Source organism: Miniopterus natalensis, chromosome 17 (genome assembly GCF_054644295.1).
Source record: "Miniopterus natalensis isolate mMinNat1 chromosome 17, mMinNat1.hap1, whole genome shotgun sequence".
Lineage (NCBI taxonomy): Eukaryota > Metazoa > Chordata > Mammalia > Chiroptera > Miniopteridae > Miniopterus > Miniopterus natalensis.
This window is the reverse complement of record NC_142097.1, coordinates 3531156-3553323: the sequence shown is the minus strand read 5'-3', so window position 1 is coordinate 3553323 and position 22168 is coordinate 3531156. Positions and strand designations below refer to the sequence as shown.

Here is a 22168-nt window from a genome sequence, read left to right as displayed (position 1 = left end):
CCGCTTTCTAATCACTTTCCAGGAAGAATGAGCTGGTGCGGTCCTCATTTGTGGGGAGGGTTGCCGCAGTGTCAGGGGGTGACTGTCCAGGCCCACACAGTGACCCAGGGTCGAACCCAGGACTGGGCCCTGGGGCTCTCCTGCCCCCACCCTGAGCGGAGTGTGGGTGGAGCTGTGATCTGGGGAGCAGACCAAACCCTCCTCAGGCTGCTGAGCCTCCCAGCTGACTTTTTTTTTTTTTTTTAAAGAGAAAGCATCCTTTTGGTATTTATTTGTTGCTGCTGCTGTTTCTTGGATTTTAATTAAATTGCACTTGGCAACAGCCAGGCATCTGTTTCCAAGGGCCTGTTCCTTTCAGAGGGTGTCATTTTTAAAGACTTCAAAGTTAAAACACAAACAACACACAGTCATGAAGCCCCTCACTGAGCAGAGCTGCCCCAGCCTGGCAGGGAGGTCAGATCTGGCCAGAGAGCTCGTCAAACTAAAGGAGGGCCCGCCTGCCAGGACGCCTGGCTTCAAAACCCCACAGGGCTGGGTGACTTTGGAGGGTGGGACGCACAAGCCATCCCTGGGAGACAGCAGCCCTGAGGTGAGACCAGAAAACTCCACTCCGTGCCCCTCACCCCCCGGCCACCTAGGCAAGTCAGGCAGGGGGCGGGGGGGCCAGTGACCTCCACCAGCCATTTCTTGCCCTAGACCTCCTCAAGCAGCCCTCTCCAGTAGTGTCTGGCCGATGTCACTCAGCCATGTGCAACGGGCATCCCCTTGGGTGCCACCGGCTCCTTGGGCCTGTGGGCATGGTGGGCGCGGAGCCAGCCTGCCCTTGAGAAGCAGGGTCCAGAGCTGCGATCAGGGGCAGGGCAGTGGGCACATGGACACCACCAGGAGTGGGAGGAGCCCTCACCCCCCAGCAGGCCTGCCTGTGCCCAGGGCACTGTGTGGTTCTTTCAGGCCGTCTGCAAGTTCGCTCTGCCATCGGTGTTCACTCTCCTGAGCAGCACGCTCTGGCTCGCGGAGTCAGCAGCCCTCTGAACTCTCGCCGACCCGCAGAATAAGAGCTGCCCCTCCTGGGCCTCATCTGCAGAATCGTGTCCCTGGGACGTTTTTAGTGGTGTTCTTGATGTGTCTGTGTGCCCACACACACCACACGTACACACAGACTGCATATGGCTGCTTGGGCTTTCTCAATTACTATTCAATATATGGAATTTTTTTATATTTAAGTATAATTGGTGTGAAGTAGAATTTTGAAGCCTACTGTTCCCTTAAGATTTTAAATTTAACCCACAAATTTCATTATTCTCTTTATAAATCTAATCTGTTTAAACTGTTGTGTTTAAGGATGGAGGGCATATAACTTTAACTCTATAAATAGCTTAGTGATTTTTACAAATTTAATATATTTTGTTTTCTTAAGTTTATTAATAGCCACTATAATTCCAAGTTCCCAAACAGTTCTTTAAATCTAACAAATTAAGTGTACAGTATAAATAGGGTGAATATTAAGTTCTCTTAAACATTTCAAAACTGTCACAAACTCAGCCAGATCCTCTTTCAACATTCTGCTTAAAATCAGAAGCCTCAAGTTAATTACTCCAGTACCGTTTTAAAATGGAATTGGGGGGCTAATCTGTAGGGGCTCTGGTACACCTAACTCTCTTAAATGTTACAGATGTGTGCGATACCAGGTTTATACATTCCTAAATGTATCTGAGCTTGACTTTATCTCCAAAGTGTCCTTTCTGGGCGAAGGACACTTTGTAACCAAGGAAGCAGCAGTTTTACTCTGCAGAGCCAATGACCTCAGAGATACAGTTGTTCAGGCCTTTGAACTCCAAGTGCCACCTCCAGTGGGTGGTACAAGTTACCTCCTGTTCTCCAGTCTTCCCCTCCCCCAACTCCCCCCGCCCCGTCCAGGTGGCTTCACACTGGACTGGATTTTATTTATTGCTTGATTCTTTCAGAGTTCTTCCCTATTCCGCAGCCATTTAGTGGCATCTTCCCAGATGGTGTCCACCCTCACACCCTTGGCTCTGGGATCAGGCATCCAAGGCCATGCTACTATCTCTCTGCTGCTGACATACGTCCAATGACTATGAGCTCACCACTTGTTTTTTTATTGTGATAACATAAAATTTACCATTTTAACCACTTTTAGGTGTGCAGTTCAGTCACATTAAGCACATTCAGACTCTGCCCCCCTTCCTGAGAGGCTGTTCTTCATTCAGCCAGCAGGGGCCTGGAGTCTGCACCAGGCCCCTTCACTGAGACCGCTGGCTTCCCTCTCTGGTGGCTTCCAGGGGTGCCCCTCCCTCACAGCACCAGGCAGATTTCTTCCCTCTCCTGGGAGTCCCCCCACCCATACCCGCACTAAGGCAAGCCAAAATGCCCTGGGGGAGGGGACGCGGAGTTGAGTTACCCAGCTAAGGCCAGTATTCCACAGACCGTGTCCCTTCCACAGGAGGAGCTGCCTGTGATGTCCTAGGACCAGGAGGAAAGGGAGCTGTTCCGCTCCTGCCTCCCTTGGGACTAATTAATTTCCTCCGCTGGACTGTGTTTGATTACAGCCTCATGAGCAGCTCTGTGCATTCAGCTCCGTGGTTTCAATACTGAGGCCGTCCACCTTTGCTGGTTAATATTCAGAGCTTGCTGCCTCCCTCCTTCCTCGCTCTGTTGCAGAAACTGTGGTGTTATGCCTGGAAGAGAGACAGATGCAAGCTAATTTCCCAAGAGGCCTTCCTTCTGGGAATGGGTTTAAACCCTGGAGTATAAAAAGGAAGGGGAGTGGTTATGGTTTAAAATAGCCTGGCAGCCTCCTATGTGGCTTCCCCCAGCTTCCCCCTAAGGTACCAGAGACACACAAAAAGATGAAAAATGCTGAAAACAAACACAGGTGAACAGTCTGGGAGAACCTCCTCTAGCTCTAAACAGTTGGATCTGGTTTTGGGTCCCCCAGAAATCCAAGACCCCCCCAAAGGTAGAGAAGTCCCCTTCTTCCTCAGTCTGAGGACTTCATCAATGGCAAAGTTAGGCACCTGCCCCTAGGCCACGTGAGCGATGATTTGGGGGTAGAAAGAGGGCTGCTCTCACCCTCCCCTCACTGCCCCTGCCCCTGGGCTTCTTTCTCTGTCAGAGAAAGCAACTCTCAGAAGCCACCACCACCAGGCGGGTGTGAGAGAGGGTCCAGCATGGCCGTGGTCTTGGCCAGCAATGAGAAACGTGCTGGAATACTGACACTGTTGTGGATTCCCATGGACTCCATCACTAGTTGGTTCCCCTGGCAACCAGTCCCACCCTTAGGCGACAACCTCGCACTAGACAGGTGATAAATCTGGGTCTCACTAGACCGCGCCTCCTTCCAGCAGGAAAGGGGAAAGCCCAGGGCAGAGGTTGCCTACCAGGGAAGCTGAACCTAGCGGCTGACAGTGCTCTACGCAGGAGCCGGAAGAAATGAACTTCGTAGAGAAAGAACAAAATGCCACAAAAAGAGGCCAAACTGAGATGGGGGGAAACAATAGGGCAGGAGGAAAGGGGAGGTTAATGAGCAAAAGAAGAACCACAGGGTATGAAACGGCCCCTGTAGGAGGCAGCTGAAGCAGAGTTGCTGCTGCAGAGCACGAGGTCAGCGGCAGTGGGGAAGGCAGGCGACACCCTTGGCAAGCGTGCGTTACAGAAAGAACATGAGAGAATCAGTTCAGAAGACACTGAGAGCCAGCACTGGTTTTGCTGATGACAAGACAGGCTGTAAAAAGGCCTATATAGATGGAAAGACCCCCAACACTGAAGGTAAATGTAGAGCAAAGATCTACAACTGGACACGTAGCAAAATTTTCAATGACCACGTGTGCCGGGCAGCAAGAAAAAGGCCAGATACACACGTCCCCCTCTTCTGCTCCCTCCTGCCTCAGGGAGCTGTCTGTTTGCCTGACTGGGTCTCGGGACCTTTTTTCCTTCAAATTGTTGCATAATACACATAACAAAATTTACCATCTTAAGAAGTATTTTTACAGTTCAGTAGTGTTAAGTACATTCACATTGTTCGGCCAATCTCCAGAACTCTTTTCATCTTGCAAAACTGAAACCCTGTGCCTGTTCAACAGCCGCTCCACAGCCTCCCTCCCTGCCAGCCCCTGGCAACCACCATTCTACTTTCTGTGTCTCTGAATTTGATGAGTTGAGGTTCCTCACGTCAGTGGAATCATCCTTTTGTGACTGACTCATTTCACTTAGCATAAGTCTTCAGTGTCCTTTATGGTATAGCATATGTCAGGTTTCACTTTTTTATGGCTGAATAATATTTCATTGTATGCATGTGGCACCATATTTTTGCTTATCAATTCATCCATAGGCTTCCTTGGATGACACCTTAGGTTGTTTCCACCTTTTGGCCATTGTGACTAGTTCTGCTATGAACGTGGGTGTAGGAATAGCTCTTTGGGTCCCTGCTTTAATTCTGTGGCGTGTAACCCAGAAGTGGAAGGGTCATGAGGCACATGCATCTAATTTTTTGAGGAATCGCCACACTGTTCACAGTGACGGCGCCGTTTCACACGCCCACCAACAGCGCACAGGCGCTCCAGTTGCTGCGTGTTCTGGGAGGGGTGGCGATCTAAGAACCAGATCGGCCAGGGAAGGTAAGTAGATTGATATTAGGAAGGAAGGGCTGGGTGCAATCTATTGTTTTGACTGAAATCTACAAAGATGTAGCATGACTTTGATATGTCGCTGGAAAGAGGACTTCACAGAGCCCCTGAAAGGCCCCTTCACCTTTGAGACATGCTGTTCGCGCCTTCCTATGTGAATCTCTACTTACTCTTTGGAAAGCCATACCCCTCGCTCACTCTTGCATCTCTCCTTTCCTTGGAACGAGTCCCCAAATCTGGTTCTTCAAGCTCCAGTAACATGGGCCCTACTTCTGTGAGATGATCGGCCTCCTTGGTCCTGGGCCGGTGGCACTGTCCCGGCCAGGCAGTGGCTCAGGCACACGTGCAGGCGTTCCCCGGTTTTCTGCTGAGGAACCGGCCATATGCGCAATTCCTAGAGGCCCATAATGAGGAAGCTGGGATTTTCCTTGCTGCCTGGTATTTGCAAGGCAGACCAGCCCCTCCAAGGCCGCGCTGTTTGCAGGGTGGTGGGAGGGGCCGCGTGTGGCTTTGATCCTTCCTCTGGGCATCCTGGCCCAGCGGCGCCCGCGGCAGAGTGGGCTGGAGCCCCGAGGCCCCTGTTGGGCAGCATCAGCGAGGCCTTGTGAAACAGTCATTCCCGGTAAACTGGGGGGGGGGGGGTGCATGGGGAGGACAAGAAGTCCACAGTGGCCTGAGGTCCTCAGAACACATGAAGTATCCTAAAGCAGCACAGGCATCCAGTGGTCAAAGCAGAGAAATAAAGCAATAAAACGCTCAGCAGCCTCAGTCCAGCCCCATCCCTTCTTGTCACCTGGAGCCCTGGGACTTCAGGAGCCCCACCCCAGCCGGAATTCACCGGAAGGGCAGTGGCCTGACTCACGGCTGCACGTCGCCTTCCTGGGGAGACCCAGCTCCCCACCTTGCCAGCCCCTGCTCTTTTCTAAGCAGTGCCTCAGTGAGCGCAGGCAACAGCAGCCGGCTGCCCAGCCACGGGAGGGCCGGGGCAAGGCCTCCGGGGTAGGACATTTTGCATCTTTCCACAGCTGCCGCAGCCTCCTGGGTTAGCAGCTAGGGGTCCCTTGGTCTTTCCAGGATGGGATGGCCTGAACTGGCCTGTAATGAAGGGGCCAGTGGAAGATGGGGCAGGGCTGGTAGGAACACAATATACCTAAGCAGTCCTCAGCCCAGGGGCTGGCTGCAGCCTTGCCGGCCCTGCGGCCTCTTGCCTGTCACTGTCAGCCCCGAGACCTGGGGACATGGTTTGGTAACTCCTGGTGCAGTTCACCTGCCCATTTCACAGATGGGAAGTAGATCCCAAGAGGGGAGAAGTCACTTGCCCACAAACTTACAGGCTCGACAGTTCAGTAGAGCCTGGAATCCAGGGCTTTCTCCCAGGGACATTCAGGAACAGGGAGCGGGGGTGACTATAAAAGGAGACCTCCAGCTGTATGTGCTGGGCAGGGGAACAGCGATGAGAGGAGTCTCGGGCAGAGCACAGGAGGGCAGAGGCTGGTGTCAAGTCACCTGCCCCCAGCAAGGCGGCCCAACCTGCGTGATGGACAGGAGAGGAAGAACACATCCATCTCCTGTGTAACTCCCGTGGCCACAATTCCAGCCTCTGACCATGAAAATAACCACCCTCAATTTCCACCCTGGCCCAGGGAACAGCAGCCTCACCCCTGGACACGTGGTTACAAGCCCCTCCCTAGCTCCCAGCCTCCTTCTGCCCCAGGGAGGGTGGGCCGGTGTTTTGTACATTTCTGAGTCGTAGTTTGTGTCCTGAGGTCATGAGTGTCCCCAAGGCTCCAACTCATCCTGAATTGTGTACAGCAAAGCTCCCTGTCCTGCCCTGACTCGCAGGTTTTTCTAGACAGACAGGTCATGGCCTGTGACATTCTCAGATGGTCTGTGGTGTGCCCTGCTGGTGTGGCTCAGTTGGTTGGAGCATCAGCTCACGCACCAAAAGGTTGCAGGAGGCAACCAATCAATGTTTGTGTGTGTGTGTGTTTCAAATCAATTTAAAAAGAAAAATTTTAAAAACATCAAATACGTCTGTGGCCCAAAGATGTTAAGAAGCACTGCACAAGGGGAGGAGGGTCCTTCCTGGGGAGAATGGCTAAGGGGAAGGAAGGATGGGGAACAGAGTCACTATGTTAGCCATTCCCTTCCCTGTGGGAGGGTTACATGCGTTGCTTGGCTTTATTTCTTTCACCTGCCTGTCATGCAGGGTCACTGTCCCCATTGTGCAGATGAGGACACTGAGGCTCCCTGGCATTAGGTAGCTTGCCCAGGATGCAGCCTGGCTGTGGGATTGGACAGGCCAGGAAGACAGAGGCACAGGCCGTGTTGCACTTGGTTCTCCAGAGGCCCCCAGCTCTTAGGACGTGGCAGCCGGCCCTTCGCACCTCCCTTCGCCTGCGTCACTGCCAAACCGTGAGCGCCTGGATCTGGGTTCCCAGTAAATTGTTTCAGCAGCAGAGAACCTGGTGCAGGGAGTGGCAGCTCTCCTCTGAGGTTAACTCCTGTGGAAGGGAAACCGACCCCCAAGGCGGACCCCTTGATGTCCTCAATGAAGCGTGAGACCCATTCCTTTCTAACCAAGAGGAGGAAGCAGAGCGCCCTGACCTCCGCGGTGGGACCTGGCTCGAGCTGGCTCGGCAGCGAGGCTCCCGATGGGCAGAGGGCAGGCACCTCCCCTCAGGTCCAGCAGGCAGAGACCCTTTGTTTGCTCTTGGACATGTCCTCCACCAAACCACGGACCAGCATCCTGCCCTGCAGCTCCCCCGTCCCAGGGGTAGGTGAGCCAGAGCAGCCCTTCAAAAACAGGCCCCAGCTGGGTGTAGCCCCTCAGTCCTTGTGGTTTCCTAGTGTTGAGGTACCGTCGAGGGGCAGCACTGTGGAACCAAGGCGCACAGTGATGACCGGCACGTTGTGAAGTGATCACCACAGTAAGTTTAGTTACTGTCCATCGCCTCACATAGTTAGAAAAAAAGGAAGAAATGGGTGGGTTTTTTGACTTGTGATGAGAACTTTTAGGATGCTAAAGAACAAACTTCAACTGAGTAAATTTGAAGATCTAATTGGCTTTATTAAGTGACTCATGAAGGCAGCATCCTATCTAGAAAGGTGCTCTGATGAGTCAAAATGGGAGGCTTGTATAGACCCAAAGGGAGGAACTGAGAAGTTAAAAGAGTGGATTATTTCAAGTAAGTTTTCCTTTCCTTAGGGGAGGCAGAGGGTCTTATCAAGCCAATCACCTCACTCGTGCTGGCAGGAAATTCCACAGTTAGTGGTTTAAAACTTCACTCCTGGGAGAGATGGAACTGCAATTAGGTTAGTTATTAAGTTTTTGTTTGGTATTGTATGTAGCTTAGCAAAAGTGACTCCATTTTGGCCTGTTCTTTCCTTTTTTTTTTTTTTAACCAGGATCGACTCCTTTAATAACTTTCAAATGCACCATACAGCAGTGTTAATTGTAGTCATCAGTTGTCCATTCCATTCCTAGAATTCTGACCATTGGAAAAGTCAGCCGCTCTGGCCTCAGTTTCTTTATCTGTAAACTGGGACTGATGATGCCCAGCCCACTTGCCTTACAGGGATTTCTAAGAATCACTTGGGGAAGGCATTTAGAAAGATTCAAGACATCCCGCTAAAATGACAGCAAACCCCTGCTGGACCTCACCGGTCACCCACACTTCCCATCCCAGGTCACTGGACCCTGGCAGCCTGGGCTAGGAACCTCCTTCTCTGGGCTATGCTGGGGCAGCTCCACATGTAGCTTGGGGGACTCGGGGGCTTAGGGTAAGGGAGCAAAAGTGGGTGGTCCTGCTTTCCCTGCCCACCCTCAGTGGCCCCCTTGGTCCTCAGGGTGGGGTGGGGGAAGTCCCCTGAGGGGACTCTCATCATTGCCTGGTTTGTGCAAGGTACCAAGCTAGGAGCAGAAACCAAAGCTCCCACGCAAAGACAACAGGAATTGGGGAGAGGGGTTTGAGAAAAGATAGAAGGTACCCATACTTTCACAGGTGGGGGCATAAAGTTAGTCCCACCTTGGCTGGTGGGAAATTTAAGTGTAGTCATCTTTGGGGGTCTGCCCTTTCCCCCAGATTGTGCAAGAATTTGAGGTCTTACACAATCCAGAGCATTTGGAACAGGGCCACTGGATCCTAATCCACGTGGGTCACTGCCCTTGTCCAAGCCCCTGATGGGCAGGGGTCTCTGCAGAGGCTCCCAATGGGGCTCTCGTATGTGGGACCTCCCAAATCCTGTCCCTCGGCAGGCTTGGTGAGCCTCTGTCCCAGTGGTTTCTGCCACTTCTCCCACCCCACTCAGTGTCCTTTGCACCAGGCTCCCTCCCCTCCCATTAGGACCCACGGGATAACCTCTCTTTGGGAGCCCTGGTGAGGTTTTCTTCCTGAGGCCTGGCACCTTCTCCCTTCAACCCCACAACTCAAACCCTGCCCCTCACCAAGGCAAAAGAACACCGAGGTTGGGTCATCTTCACAAGCAGTGGTAAAAATGGCCTCAGAAGCAAGATAAAGACAAATATCAATGCATGACCCTGTCACCAAGCTGGTGAAGTTACCGTGCATGCTGTTCGCAAAGCTTGTCGGATGGAGAAGCAGTCACGGGCGCTGTGCCTCGCCAGCAGTCCTTGGCCTCATCCCGCGGGAACCCGGGAGAGCGCCATAAGCTGGGCAGGCCAGGCGGCAGGGGCTTGCCCGCTTCCCTGGGAAGTCCTGTAGACGTTCCTTGAAGGTTAGGAAACCTCTCAGGAGGGGGTGGGCTTACCCCTCCCTTGCCAGGGCTCTGCTGTGGGGGAGGCTGAGCTGCCTCGAGGGGGCTGCTCTGGACTCGTGAGTGGGCCTCCAGGGTAGGGCAGGACCATCCCTGACCTCTGGCACCCTTCGTTCTTGCAGGACCTGGGCATGGAGTCCACCTCGCTGGATGACGTGCTGTACCGCTACGCCAGCTTCCGGAACCTGGTGGACCCCATCACGCACGACCTCATCATCAGCCTGGCGCGCTACATCCACTGCCCCAAGCCGGTAGGGCGCCTGCGGTCTAGGCCAGCTAGGGCCGGGGTGAGGCGGGCGCCTTTCCGGGCAGAACAGCTCAGTGCCCAGCAGGGCTGGTTGGTACTGCCCAGGCCCAGTGAGGACAGGCCTCCACGTGCAGGCACCAAAAGGGTGGTCAGCCGGAGGTGCCCGTCGGTCCTGAGGCCCGGCATCCAGAGCTGAGGCTATGCGTGGCACCATCAGCCAGGTTTCATTCGGCCCACAGGTTTTTTAATCTGGATTTATTGCCATTGTTTAAAAATCAGAATATTTCACACAGTCCCTATATTCAGTTGCCCTTGAAAATGGAGAGCTCCAGCAACATGAAGCCCTCATTTCTATAAGGCTGGAGCTGAGTAGCCACCCCTGTTATGTGGGGCCAGGGCCCCCTGTACAGTTGTGTCGCTTGTGCCCTGCACAAAGACATGCAGACACAGAGGTGGCAGGGGATGGGGGACACAGGAGACAGTTCCAATCCAGCCCTCTCTTTGCCCACCAAGCTGTGGGCACTGGTGTAAGACCGTGCCCACCTAGAGGGGGCCTTTTTCTTGTTTGCACGAAAGTGCCGGATAAGTCTAGAGGTAGCCCTGCATGGTGCTCTCCAGTTTGCCTCAGTCCCCACTCCCAAGTGTCTTCTCTTTGACTTTGAAAGTATTTTACACCCACCCACCCTCCTCATGCCCATTTCCTGCCTGGCTTTGGGAGTTTAGCAGGAAAAGCTCCAGGGCTGTCTGCGCTCTGTAGCCCCTCTTCCTGCGGGGCCCTGGGCCTTGCTGGGCGCGAGGCTGGCTTATGCAGACCTGCCCACTGGGACCTGGCAGGGAAGGGGGGGCCAGGGTGAGGCCACCCCATGCTTGGGCTTTTCTCTTGTTTTCGTTCCTTCTTTTCCATCCCTCTATTCCGGCAGCTTCCAAAAGAAACGCGTCCTCTGTGGCAGGGGCAGGAAGCCAGAGCAGGCCCGAGGAGTACCCCAGGACGCTCCCTCTTTGAAAGCAGGATCTGGGATAGGAGGGAGGTCGCGGTTCCCATGCCCAGTCACTCAGCCTGGGTGCAGACTTGAGCACAGTTATCCAGAGGCCTGGAACTGCCTGGGGCTGCCCTCCGCCCAGGGCTGCGTCTAGATCTCTCTGGCTTCTGGGGCCATCTGATGCCAAGACTCAGATGTTGGGGGTAACTGTGGAGGGCTGGGAACAGGTTGGGGGTAGGTGTGGGCGGTTGGTGGCAGGGTGCAGTGGAAGGCAGGAATGCTGGGCTCAAATATGTGAAACAGCTGGAGTGAAGTTTGATGGGCTGGGACCCTCAAGGCCTAGGGAAGAAGAGGCAGTGCCAAGAGCCACAGGGAACCACCTAGCGCCGGAACCAGCCCGTGTTCATTCAGTTTACGCCTGGCTCGGCCTGGGGAGCTGAGACCAGGCCTATACGAGGCCTTGCAGGTGTCAGACCCCTGCCTTTTAGCAGCAGGTAAGAAGGATACTGGCTATAGGACACTCAGAGCAGCTCAGTAGGAGAGAAGTTACCTTTTGCCCATTTTAGAGCTGAGGAAGATGAAGTTCAAGTAATGAAGTGGTCTCAGGTGAGAACCCCAGGTGGGAGTTGGGCCCCAGCACTAGGCAGGGCGCTCAGGTGCTGGGTCTCTCGTGCTGTTGGGGCTCACAGGGCTGTGGCCAGCCCAGAGGAGCACGTGCCTCCCTCCACACAGGAAGGGCCTACAGGTGGTTAACTGCCCGTGTCAGACCCTGGAGAGGTGGCCCAGGGTCCTGCACTGCGATGTCCTTTCCACCCAGATGGGGACAAGAAGGGCTATACCTGGGTCGTCTTAGCTCAGGCTGCTATAACAAATTACCATCGTCTAGGTGGCTTATAAACAACAGACATTTGTTTCCCACAGTCCTGGAAGCTGGAAGTCCAAGATCAGGGTGCAGCGTGGTCAGGTTCTGGGTGAGAGCCCTCTTCCTGGTTTGCAGGCGGCTGGCTGCCTGCTCGCTGTGTCCTCACATGGCAAAAGGAAAGGGGCCAGCAGACCACAGGAGTGCTGGGTGCAGGGCGCTCAGGGGTGCCTAACGTCTGCCTGTTTGCCTGTGCCTGTTGTCAGAGCCCCCCCAGGGGGAATGGCGCTTTCTCCTTTTTCCCCCTCCCTCCCCTTCCATCTCCTCCACCTTGGGGCCCTTCTCCGCAGGAGGGAGGTCTGGAGCGGGCTTTTGAAAAGTGATGGAGTGGAGCAAAAATTAGATGAGTCTGCTTAAGTCTTTTGTGGGTGCAAATGATAGAAACGCCTTGAACTTGCCTAAGCGGAAGATTACCTCCGTAGGGCAGAGCAAAGCGCAGGCCACTGGCAGGTTGGGCGCCCAGCCTCAGAGCCAGCAAGGTTTGTAGGTTTGGACCCGGATTCCATCTTACACATTGGGCGGCTTGCAGTCTATTCCACTTCTGTGCACCCCAGTTTCCTCGTTTGCAAAGTGGAGATGATAACGGTAGCCCCTGTTTCCTAGGATGGTGGTGAGTTACAGCATTGTGACAGGACCACATCTGCAATGCAGAGGCAATGCCTGACACACGCGTTAGGTGCCTGAGAAATGTTAGCTGTTGTTTATTTAGTCCAGACAGGCGGAGGGGAGCTGTCACTTCTGTGAGGACACTAGCTTGTTTAATCTCAAGTCACTTTGCTGGGTGACTATATCTGTTGTCCCTATTTAGCGGAAGAGGAAACAGGCTCCTCCAGTCTCCAGGGTCAGGAGCCGCTGTACAGGTTGAAGCCTGTGCCTCGCCCTGCGCACGGCTGCCCCCTTGTGGCAGTGCTGGTGCACTGGGGTGGCTGCCTCCTGTCGCCCAGGCCTAGAGGATGGAAGGAGAGCCCAGGCCCCTGATTTTGGAAACCTTGGGAAGTGGTTGGAAGGGACCCGAAGCTGAGGGGCTTAGTTCTTAGCTTTGATTTTAGAGAAAGCGAAACATCGATTTGCTGTTCCACTTACTTATGCATCATTGGTTGATTCTCCTATGTGCCCTGGGGGTCAAACCTGCAACCTTGGCGTATCGGGATGACGCTCTGGCCAACTAAGCTACCCAGCCAGGGCCAGTTCTCACCTTTGGAGCAGGTGTTGTGGCAACATTCAGTCCCGGGTGCTCCCAGGAGAGATGCGGGCCAGACCTCCAGCTCTTACCCACTGATCTTCCTTGTCTTGAAAGCATTTGAAACAGTGCTTCTCCACCTTGGCCGCCCATGGGAATCCCCTGGGGAGCTTTCAGAAACCCTGCACCTGAACTGCTCACCTGTTGCTGGGGCTGCCCAGGCAGCAGTGGCCTTAAAGCTCCCTGGTGGCCCCAGTGTGCTGGTTCCATGCACATGTTCACCTCTTCGGACACTCAGCTCCTCTCTTCCCACCTCCTCTACCCCTTGGTCTCCCTCCCTCAGAGTCTCCTTCTCTTTCCTTTTGTCAGCCTTGGACCTCTGAGCCTTAGTTTCCTCCTCTGTAATATAGGGATTATGAAAACATTTACTATACCAGGCCATCGAGGGAATTCCATACGGCTCTAGCATAACATTTGTGTGCATTAATCCAGGTGATAGACAGCAGTGGCTTGGGCCAGGGTGGTAGCCGTGGAAGCGGCAAGGAGTCAGGCTCCAGAAGAACTTTGGGGGGACACAGTCCAGACAATAACACCCAGGGTCTCAAATTCAAATGCTGATGAGCCAAACAGGTAACAGATGAGTGGATTGGGCTGGGAAGGATATGGCTTCTCCGTTCTTCCATTCAACCTGGGTAAAGGATGTGGTAAATACATTTCACTCTCCTCTGTACCATGTGAAATACAAGGGCAAGGACATTTGTTCATGGCTATGTCCTCAGCTCCTAGAACAAGTGACCAGTACCTAGTAGGTGCTCAGTAAATACCAGTGAAAGAGTAGAATAACCCTGAACGTAGAGGAGTGGCAGGGACCTTAGTGAATCTTGGCTAAGGGATCAGCTCCAATCAGTTGTTTTCAGATCGCCTGGAATCCCAACTTTTATGTAAATCTCCAGATTTTCAATCATAGCAACTAATTTACAAAAACTAAAACCATCATGTAGATCAGTTTGTAACCACTGCTCTCTGCTAAGGGCACCCACCTTGAGCCAGCAGATCAGGCCTCCCCCAGCTCAGCCTGGGGGTGCCATGCTCTTCCTGCAGGGACAGGAAGCTGGAGGGGGGAGGGGGCTGGACTCTTCACACACACACATACACATACACACACACACACATACACCCCCTGTGGTTGCCTCTGCAGGAAGGTGATGCGCTGGGTGCCATGGAGAAGCTGTGCCGGCAGCTGACGTACCATCTCAGCCCCCACTCCCAATGGAGGCGGCACCGGGGGCTGGTGAAGAGGAAGCCACAGGCCTGGTGAGTCATGGTCACCCGAGGTGGGTCTGCCCTACCCCCCTACCCAGCCTCCTTCTACAAGGGCAGCCCAGGGACAGTCTATGTCAGGCTGGGTTGTGACACACAGCACCCCTTCCCCAGACATTGGGGTGAAGGGAAGAGCTGGACTGGAGGAGGTTGTCTTGGAAAGCTGCCTGAAGCAGGTGAGATTGAAGGAATTCAGTTGGGAAAAGCAGCCAGGAGGGCATTCCAGGTGGGCACGAGCCATGAGAGGCACTGGAGGCAGGGCCCTGGTCTGTGGGGTGGGAGCTGGGGAATATGACCCATTCTGATGGATGGGCGGTGAGGGGACCTGAGTTCCTAATTCCTGGTGCACTGAACATGAGCATGCTCACTGAACCCCCCATTTTCTCCTGGTTATCCCTTAGGGAGACCCAGACCCCAAGCATACCCCTGATCCATGCAGCAGTGAGGACCCTCAGGGGTATTGTGGCCCCCTGAAGACTGGGGGAGAGGAGGGCACTTGGGACACAGAACCTGTGGGTCAGGACAGGAAGTGGGTGGAGGGGAGCCTGGAAGGAAGACTCCCTGGAGGAGAAAGCACCTGTAACCGTCTTGTAAATGACCATGGGGTTAGAGCCCCTTGCATTCTGAAAGACTGTCAGGACCTAGATGCTGCTGTGGACTCATCCTTTCACATCCTGCAGCTGAGGGAGGAAGGACTGCCCCTCAGAGAATAAAGTGCTCTGGCTCCTCTTTCCCTCCAGGACAACCCCACCTCCCAAGCCAGGGAAGGAGATGGATCCTGGGGGGGCCTTCCCAAGTGGAGGAAGTGAGGCTCCCACTGGGCTGAGGGCAGGGGCCATATATGGGGACAGAGCAGGACAGGAGAACCCATGGAACCTGGAATGCTAGGAGGAGACTGTGAGCTAGATGTTTAGGATTGAAAAGCTGGAAATTTGAGTTCTGTTGAATCCAGGGGCCTCTTCTCCTGTCTCCACAACACACGCGCATGCTCAGTCCATTAGGAGCTTCGCTCCCCTAAGGTGGCTTCTGGTCACATTGAGTGAAATGCAAACAGGGCCCTATGTGAGGGTCCCCCGCCCCTCTCAGTTCTCTCCCCTCCTACTCTCCTATGACCCTGCCACTCTTTCCTTCCTGCTGGCTCAGACACCAAGCTCTTTCCAACCTCAGGACCTTTGCACTTGCACTCCCCCTGCTTTTTTTTTCTTTGCATGGCAGCTCAAATGTTACCTCCTCAAAGAAGCCTTCCCTCCCAAGCTACTCTATCCTTACTCTCAGATGGTCTTGTTGTCCAGTCCCTCTCTGGCAGAATGAAAACAGGAGTCTCATCCATCTTGTTCAACACTGTAGCCTCAGTGCCTAGGGCAGTGCCTGGCACCTAGTAGGAGCTTAACAAACACTTGTTGAAGTACTGACCAAAGTAGGGGCTATTAGTGTTGCTGTTTGGCCATGATCAGCCAGCTGATAAGTGGCAGGGCTGGATTCAACCCCCAGGCTCATGTTGTTAACCACACTTCCTGGTATAATAGGCCTGCTTTATTAATGGCATTGATAAGAATTACAGCCAAGAGTTAAATCCACTCAACAAATGCCAGGCAGTGTCCAAGCCCTTAGATGTCATGCCTAAAGAGCTTTACCTTCAAACTCCCTGGAGCTCTGCAAGATGAGCCAACTATGGGTGGCCTTCCAGCTTCAGGAAATCCCACGCATAGAGGATAGGGGTTTGCCAAGCTCAGGCTGCTGCTATTAATATATGCAGGCTGTTAACATCCCCTCTCCTCCTCCCCCTCCTTCCCTGGGTTAGGGCCTCAGGGTTTGCCTGGAATACCTGGAAATGGGGAGCTGTGGCCCAGAACAAGGAGCAGGGGGAAAAGGAAGAGCAAGGAATGGAGAAGGCAAGGAGTGGAGAGTACTCTGCCACCAGGGGTCAGCAGCTCCCCACTGGGCTGGCAGCCCCTGCACCCTCCCTTGCCTGCTGTCCTGTGGGATCTCCCTAAGGATCCCTGTCTGGTGGGGAAGATGGCCTTGAAAAAGGAAGCCTCAGAGATCTTGTCACTCTTGCAGGAGCAGGAAGTTCAGCTCAGGTGATTAATAATGTCAGCAGCAAACATTTATTCATCACTCACCCAAACAAGGCAGTTTTAAGTGCTTTGCATTTACTATCTTCACATAACCCTTTAGCCCTCAATTAGCTCCATTTTTCAGAAAAATAACAGGTGCAGAGAGGTTAAGACCTAAGTTAAGATCACACTGAGTAGGAAGGAGTTAAGATACAAACCCAGGCATTGTGGCCCCAGAACGTATCCTTAGTCACTGCAGACACTTGGGCGTTTCCCCTGTGGTGCCTTGGGCTCTGGCCAGCTGGGCCCAGCCAGGCTGAGATATGGGGTAGTGCCAGTGGACCGAGGTCTGTTTCCTCCCATCCCTGGAGCAGAGGTGGTATCACTGCCGCACTGGGAGAAAAGTCCTGCCCCTTACCTGAACCTTGCTTGTCCCTTCTCCCCTTCAGCCTCAAGGCTGTCCTGGCTGGAAGCCCTCTGGACAACACGGTAGACTTGTCGGGCATCCCGCTAACCTCCCGTGACCTGGAGCGGGTGAGCAGCTACCTGCAGCGCTGTGGGGAGGAGGTGGACAGTGTGGAGCTGGGATTCACAGGTCTCACAGACGACATGGTCCTACAGCTGCTGCCGGCACTCAGTACACTGCCCCGGCTCACCACGCTGGCCCTCAACGGCAACCTGCTCACCCGAGCACTGCTGCGTGACCTCACCGACACCCTTAAGGACCCCAGCAAGTTCCCCAATGTCACGTGGATTGACCTGGGCAACAATGTGGACATCTTCTCATTGCCCCAGCCCTTCCTGCTCAGCCTGCGCAAGCGCTCCCCGAAGCAGGGCCACCTACCCACCATCTTGGAGCTGGGCGAGGGCCCAGGCTGTGGAGAGGAGGTCCGGGATGCAACAGTGGGCCAGGATGACCCTGGAGGGGATCTTCTGGCCCCTGCCAAAGACCATGAGGGTAGGGAGACTACAGGTCCAGCTCAGACGTGACACGGAAGTGGGGAGCCTCACCAGGTAGTCCTTGTGGGGTAGGGTGACTGAGGCAGACTAATGGCTCCTACCAGGGTGCTCAGGCCTGAGCAGCCCCACCCATGTGAAGCCAGATTGTAGAATCTGGGAAAGGGGGTGTAATACTTTTCACTGGGCCTCCATCTTTCCCCTTGTCAATCTCCATTATCTTTGTTTGGCTGAGAAGTCATCCCTGGCTCAAAAGAATCAGCCCTCAGCCTCCCCAGACTTAGGGGTTGGGGATGCCGGAGCTTGAGCTGTGCATATAAGAGCTCTCCCTGAGGAGTGTAGTTGGGGCCCTCCATCCAACCCAGGACTGTACAATTCTACATCACATTCATTCTATTCAGGGCAGCAAACTCCAGCCAGATGCTAAATGTGCCCTGGCTCAAGGCAGATTGGAATCTTAGTACCCTAACTCGGTGGAGATTGGGGCGGGGGACTGGCTGCCAATTCCAGGAGCCTAGTCTCCCTGTGGACTGAAGGTTGTCTACCTCCTCAGTGGACCCCCGGGCCCCTTGTAACACTTTGTCTCAGCCCTCAAACCCGATTCCAGAGGCCTGCCCATGGAACCGGCCACCGCCCTTCAATGTAGAGCATCCTAGGGTGTCTAGGACAGATGGTACCCAGATATGCATGGAAAGGCCCACTGAGAAGCCTCATACCATAATCCCTGCACCCCTCACCAAAGACTACCAGGCTTTTAACATGGGTTGTTCCAGTGTTACTAAGGGCCCTTTCCCCATCAAGTACCAAGTCTCTGAAGTCATCGTTGACACTGAGCACAGTACATTCCCTAAACCCTATCATGGGAGGCTCTTAACACCCAGGACCAGAATGAAGTTAAAAGCACTTCTATGAACTCCTGGCAGATCTGGTGCCTCCAAAGACAGCCAGGAGGAAAACTGGAGGTTCCCAAAAGCAAAGGTTTCCATCCACCCTTACCTGAGGCCCACCAGTTTTTTAAAAAAAACCTTCTAAATATGGACAGTAAGTCTAGGGAGATTGGGAACCAATCTTGAGCCAGAGAAAATCATTCCAGGTGCCCGACTTTGATTTACCTCCTCAGGCTATCAGAGGACTAGGGAAGCACAGCCTGACAGGCCTCTAGCCTCATGCCAGCTGGCAAAATTACACAACACAGGAAGGCAGCAAGATGGGGACTAAGCTAAGAGTTTGGCTAGGCACAGTGCACAACTTCAGGAGTTACTAGAGGAAGGCTAGGCAAAGGACAGTGCCAGAAGAACTAGGGACTGGACTCAAGTGTGTGAATGCCTTAAATGCTCTGGGACTTTTACCCTCAATGTCTAAAGAACAGACCATAGGGAAGTTGACAAGTGCTTAAGTACCTGGACTGCTAATATCTGACAGCAGTGTTCAAATTTAACTTTCTTCAAATACACATTTTAAGAACCAATACCAGAGATGATCCTTTATTACAATATTAACTTATGGTAATTGCATATTAATTTCAGGAGGAAGTTTCCAGCTTAAAGAACTCAGACCCTTATCCAACATAACAAATACAATACTAAAATGCACAGAAGCTCCTTTTGAGCAAGGGACAATACTAGAAAACTCATGAATTTAATGACACCAAAGTGCTTTCCTACAAAAAGGTCGCCAAGTCCATTTCTTGGCCCTCTCATGGGTAAGAGTGGCTTCTCTGATACTTAGCACAAGGTAAGACTGTTTCTATACCAAATGTTGAAGCCTAGGTTTTCGGAGTCCAAGTTGATGGTGACTACTGGTCCTTGGGACTTCAAATTCTCCCCCTGCTGCAGCATGCCTGACCATCCTCTGGACAAACAGCCTGCAATGAAACTAAGTATCAGTCACACTTTCTACTCCAACCAACAGTCATTCATAGTATAGGATATCTTCAGAAAACCGTAGGTTCACCACTATACAATCTGCCGGTAATTCCAGCTATTTTTGGGTGATTTCATCATTTGATATCCGTTTCTGCAGGTTAATGTAAACAGACTAGCTGCTCATTCATTCTACTGTGGGGGCAATCACTGTCCAGATGAAATCTCACCTGTTCCCAGGGTGAGCTGCCACCATCAGCAGCTTTGAATGGCACTGATCACCATTCTTCAGCACTCAGAACCTGGGGGGATGAATAAAGCACCCAGTCAGCCAGCAGATGCAGTTCTGCTCATAAAAGCCTCAGCTACAAATTTAAGTCCATCTAACAAGAGTCCTAATGAACTTAGTCCTAACTGGCTTCTTGGGTACTGTAATAGCCATTTAGTCAGTATTACCAAAGCTTACCTCATGGCAGACCAATGCTCCTCACTGCAATCCTCAGCTCTTGCCAGTCCTTTGTTCATTTGCAACCTGGACGAATACAGAAATTAAGGGTCACAGTTCACAACTTACTCCTGGGCACCAGCAACCCCAGCACTTATTGACTGCAGTCAGCCAGGAATTATCGTCAGTTATCGCTTCTGACGGCACTTCCTACTAGTAATTTCATCAGAGCAGCCAAGCTCCTCACCACTCCCAGTACTGCTCCAGACATCACCTGGAACTAAACTAATGTTGACTTAACAGCCAGAGGATATTTTAATGGAGTTTGTTTATGCATATAGCTGCAATTTAAATAGTTTCGATTAGAGGCAGCCATCTCCCAGCCATTGCAATGAGGTAGTGCGTAATAAACACGTAAAAATTTCAACTACATCAGGCAATTTCAGTGCATTTAAGGTAACAAGACAACTAAGTTCCATATTAAACCCCACCTAGACTACGTCTCACCTCAGGGTGGGATGCTGCTCCCGCCTTCGGCACTCTTCAGAGGTCTGCTATCTGAAATATTAAGATGGACATGCATTCAGGGCAGAGTCTGGTAGCTAATGCAACTAAACTATCAAGGTTTCAGCGACTGCGGTCAGATAGGTATGAAAATCGTCAGTTATCGCATCTGACGGCACTTCCTAACATTAGTATCATCAGGACAGTCGACCAAGTCTTCTTCACGGTCCCATTACAAACCACCCATGTGTAGCGCCCTTGGGTGCAGGAAGGCTCCCACTTACCCAGTTCTCTCGGATTTGCTTACTCCCAACGGCGAGCCCAGGGAAAGGGGTCCCGGCCCTCGGGGAGCGCAGGCTGCGGGCCTGGGGGGCAGCGCGCCCGCCCCGGGGCCCGGCAGCGTGGTGCGGCCCTGCGCCTCCAACCCCCGGCCACAGCGCCCGCCCCGACGCCCGCGTGGGCGCAGCCGCCTCCCGCCCTCTGGTTAAGCTTCCCGAGAACATCTTCCAAAACTCTGAAAGGCACGAGCTCATCTGCCCTGGCCACCGGCTACCAGCGCCACATGCAGAAGCAAAGCACCTCAGTACCAGCCGCGGAGGAAAGGTAGCGGCGGCCGCGTCCCAGGCCCTTAAGGCGTTGGGACATCCCACTCCTCAGGAGGGAGGGGGATACCGGCAAAGACTCACGGGAACGTGCCCTCCTTTTACAATACAGGCGGCGCACCACCGAAGGACTCCCCCCTGCTGTGGAGCTATGGTCTCTTCCACGGCCTCGGGAATTCTGGGCCACAGGCGCGGCGCGGCCCAGGGCGCCTGCGCGGGAGCGGAGCGCGGGAGCCGGTGGAGGTCCCGCCCCCGCCCCTGCCCGGCGGCGGCCTGGAGCGGGCGGCTGGTCCGTGAGGCTCCGCGCTCCCGTGGAAACGGAGGACCCGCCGCCCAAGGTCAGGCTGAAGGTCGCCGGGGCTCAGGCGCTGGAAGCCCTGCAGAGCCTTGGCGGGCACGCACCGAGCATTCACAAGTAGTTGCTCCTGATTCTAAGAAACGTTGCCAGTGGCTCTCTCCCCACAACTATTTCAAAATACCCATGGAGCTTCTCAACCCGGGGCACTGACGGCGCTCGTTGTTGGGGGCAGAAATGTCAGTCCTGCTCTGTTGCCCGTGACTTTTAGCTATAGTTATAAGACATACTAATCATGTTCTGATTAATGGAAGCACATGCTCTCGGACGGGCAGCTGTACACCTGGGACAGCCGGAGCGGGCCGTTCTCCTTAACTGCCAATCATGGGAAGAGGAACAGCCTTGCTGCAGAAACAGCGGGGCCCCGCAGGTGCCCCACCCTTTGCAAATCCCCTGCACCTGGGGGCGCCCCAGCCTTTTGCAACCCAAATTTCCTGTGACCTGAAAACCATTAGACACATTCTAATTCCTTTTGCCCACTTCCCCGTGTAATCTTTGTCCTTCCACCCAGTATAAGGAACCGGCTTATGGGGGGCAGGTTAGAGAAGACTTTTCATGGAGGACCCTTACCGCTCTCCCATATTGCCGGCAGTATTGGAATAAAGGCTCATACATGATTCCACCCAGTCTCTGCTCAATCGGCTCAAGTGGTGACAGGCAGCCCAGACCCATTGCTGTCCGGTTTCTTCATGGCTTTGGAATGACCTCTGAGGAGCGAGTCATCCTCCCTCCCCTTCTCCGTTCCTGATTCCCTGGGGCTTCTCCATGCCATGCCCCCCTCTCAACAGCAAAGGAAACTCTACCTCTATGAATGTTTTCCTTTCAGCATATGAACATGCCCAGGTTTTCTTTCCCACTTAAACAATATGCAATTGTGCATACATATTGAAAGGTTAACTTGGGGGGAGGGGAGGTGCCTGCAGGCTAAATAGCCATCTCAGATGGGTGAATAAAGAAAAATTAAATTTATTAAAAGGAGATGGGGGATATCCAAAGGGAAGGGCTACACAGCACTGAGCCAAAGAGTATTGGGTCCATGATGGCAGCAAAAATACACTTGGGGCAGTGAAACAGGAAAGAGCACAGAAGAAGCAACAGGAGAACCGAGGCTGGGCTGCTTTGGCTCACTGAGAAGCCCAAGAGAGAGAGAGAAGCAGGGCTTGGAGACAGGTTCCGGGGATGGATGGCGCTGGTGTGCTCCCCTGCCCACCTGCCCCCCACCCCTCTACCCCCTTCCCCCCCCCCCCCCAGCCCTGGGTCCTTTATTTATCTCTTTCTTGCAGGCAGGAATCTTAAGGGGGGTCTCAGGGGAGGATCTTGA

The 22168-nt window shown here is 53.5% G+C and overlaps 1 protein-coding gene, 1 long non-coding RNA gene and 3 other non-coding genes across 7 annotated transcripts in view; 1 reads left to right on the top strand and 4 right to left on the bottom strand.

Moving 5' to 3' along the window:
* Positions 1-18547, top strand: part of LRRC75A (leucine rich repeat containing 75A) — a 31770-nt gene extending 13223 nt beyond the window's left edge. The window contains exons 2-4 of the mRNA XM_087825831.1: positions 9542-9670; positions 13944-14059; positions 16572-18547. Of these exons, the coding sequence (XP_087681957.1) occupies positions 9542-9670; positions 13944-14059; positions 16572-17112 (786 nt within the window). The 3' untranslated portion in view covers positions 17113-18547. The remainder of the gene's footprint in view (positions 1-9541; positions 9671-13943; positions 14060-16571) is intronic.
* LOC107524501 (uncharacterized) lies at positions 18548-20502 on the bottom strand. 3 transcript variants are annotated; one of them, XR_015715843.1, is made up of 4 exons: positions 20470-20502; positions 19894-19944; positions 19172-19473; positions 18548-18943 (listed from the first exon to the last, which is right to left on the bottom strand). It is a non-coding gene; the product is annotated as an uncharacterized LOC107524501 (long non-coding RNA). The 3 variants fall into 3 exon arrangements; XR_015715842.1 differs by lacking the exon at positions 20470-20502 and adding an exon at positions 20175-20260; XR_015715841.1 differs by lacking the exon at positions 20470-20502 and having other exon boundaries at positions 19894-20163.
* LOC148091184 (small nucleolar RNA SNORD65) lies at positions 19011-19084 on the bottom strand. Its single transcript, XR_015715947.1, has one exon. It is a non-coding gene; the product is annotated as a small nucleolar RNA SNORD65 (small nucleolar RNA).
* Positions 19552-19619, bottom strand: LOC148091183 (small nucleolar RNA SNORD49). The gene has a single exon (XR_015715929.1). It is a non-coding gene; the product is annotated as a small nucleolar RNA SNORD49 (small nucleolar RNA).
* Positions 20025-20095, bottom strand: LOC148091182 (small nucleolar RNA SNORD49). The gene has a single exon (XR_015715930.1). It is a non-coding gene; the product is annotated as a small nucleolar RNA SNORD49 (small nucleolar RNA).
* Positions 20503-22168: the final 1666 nt, after the last annotated feature.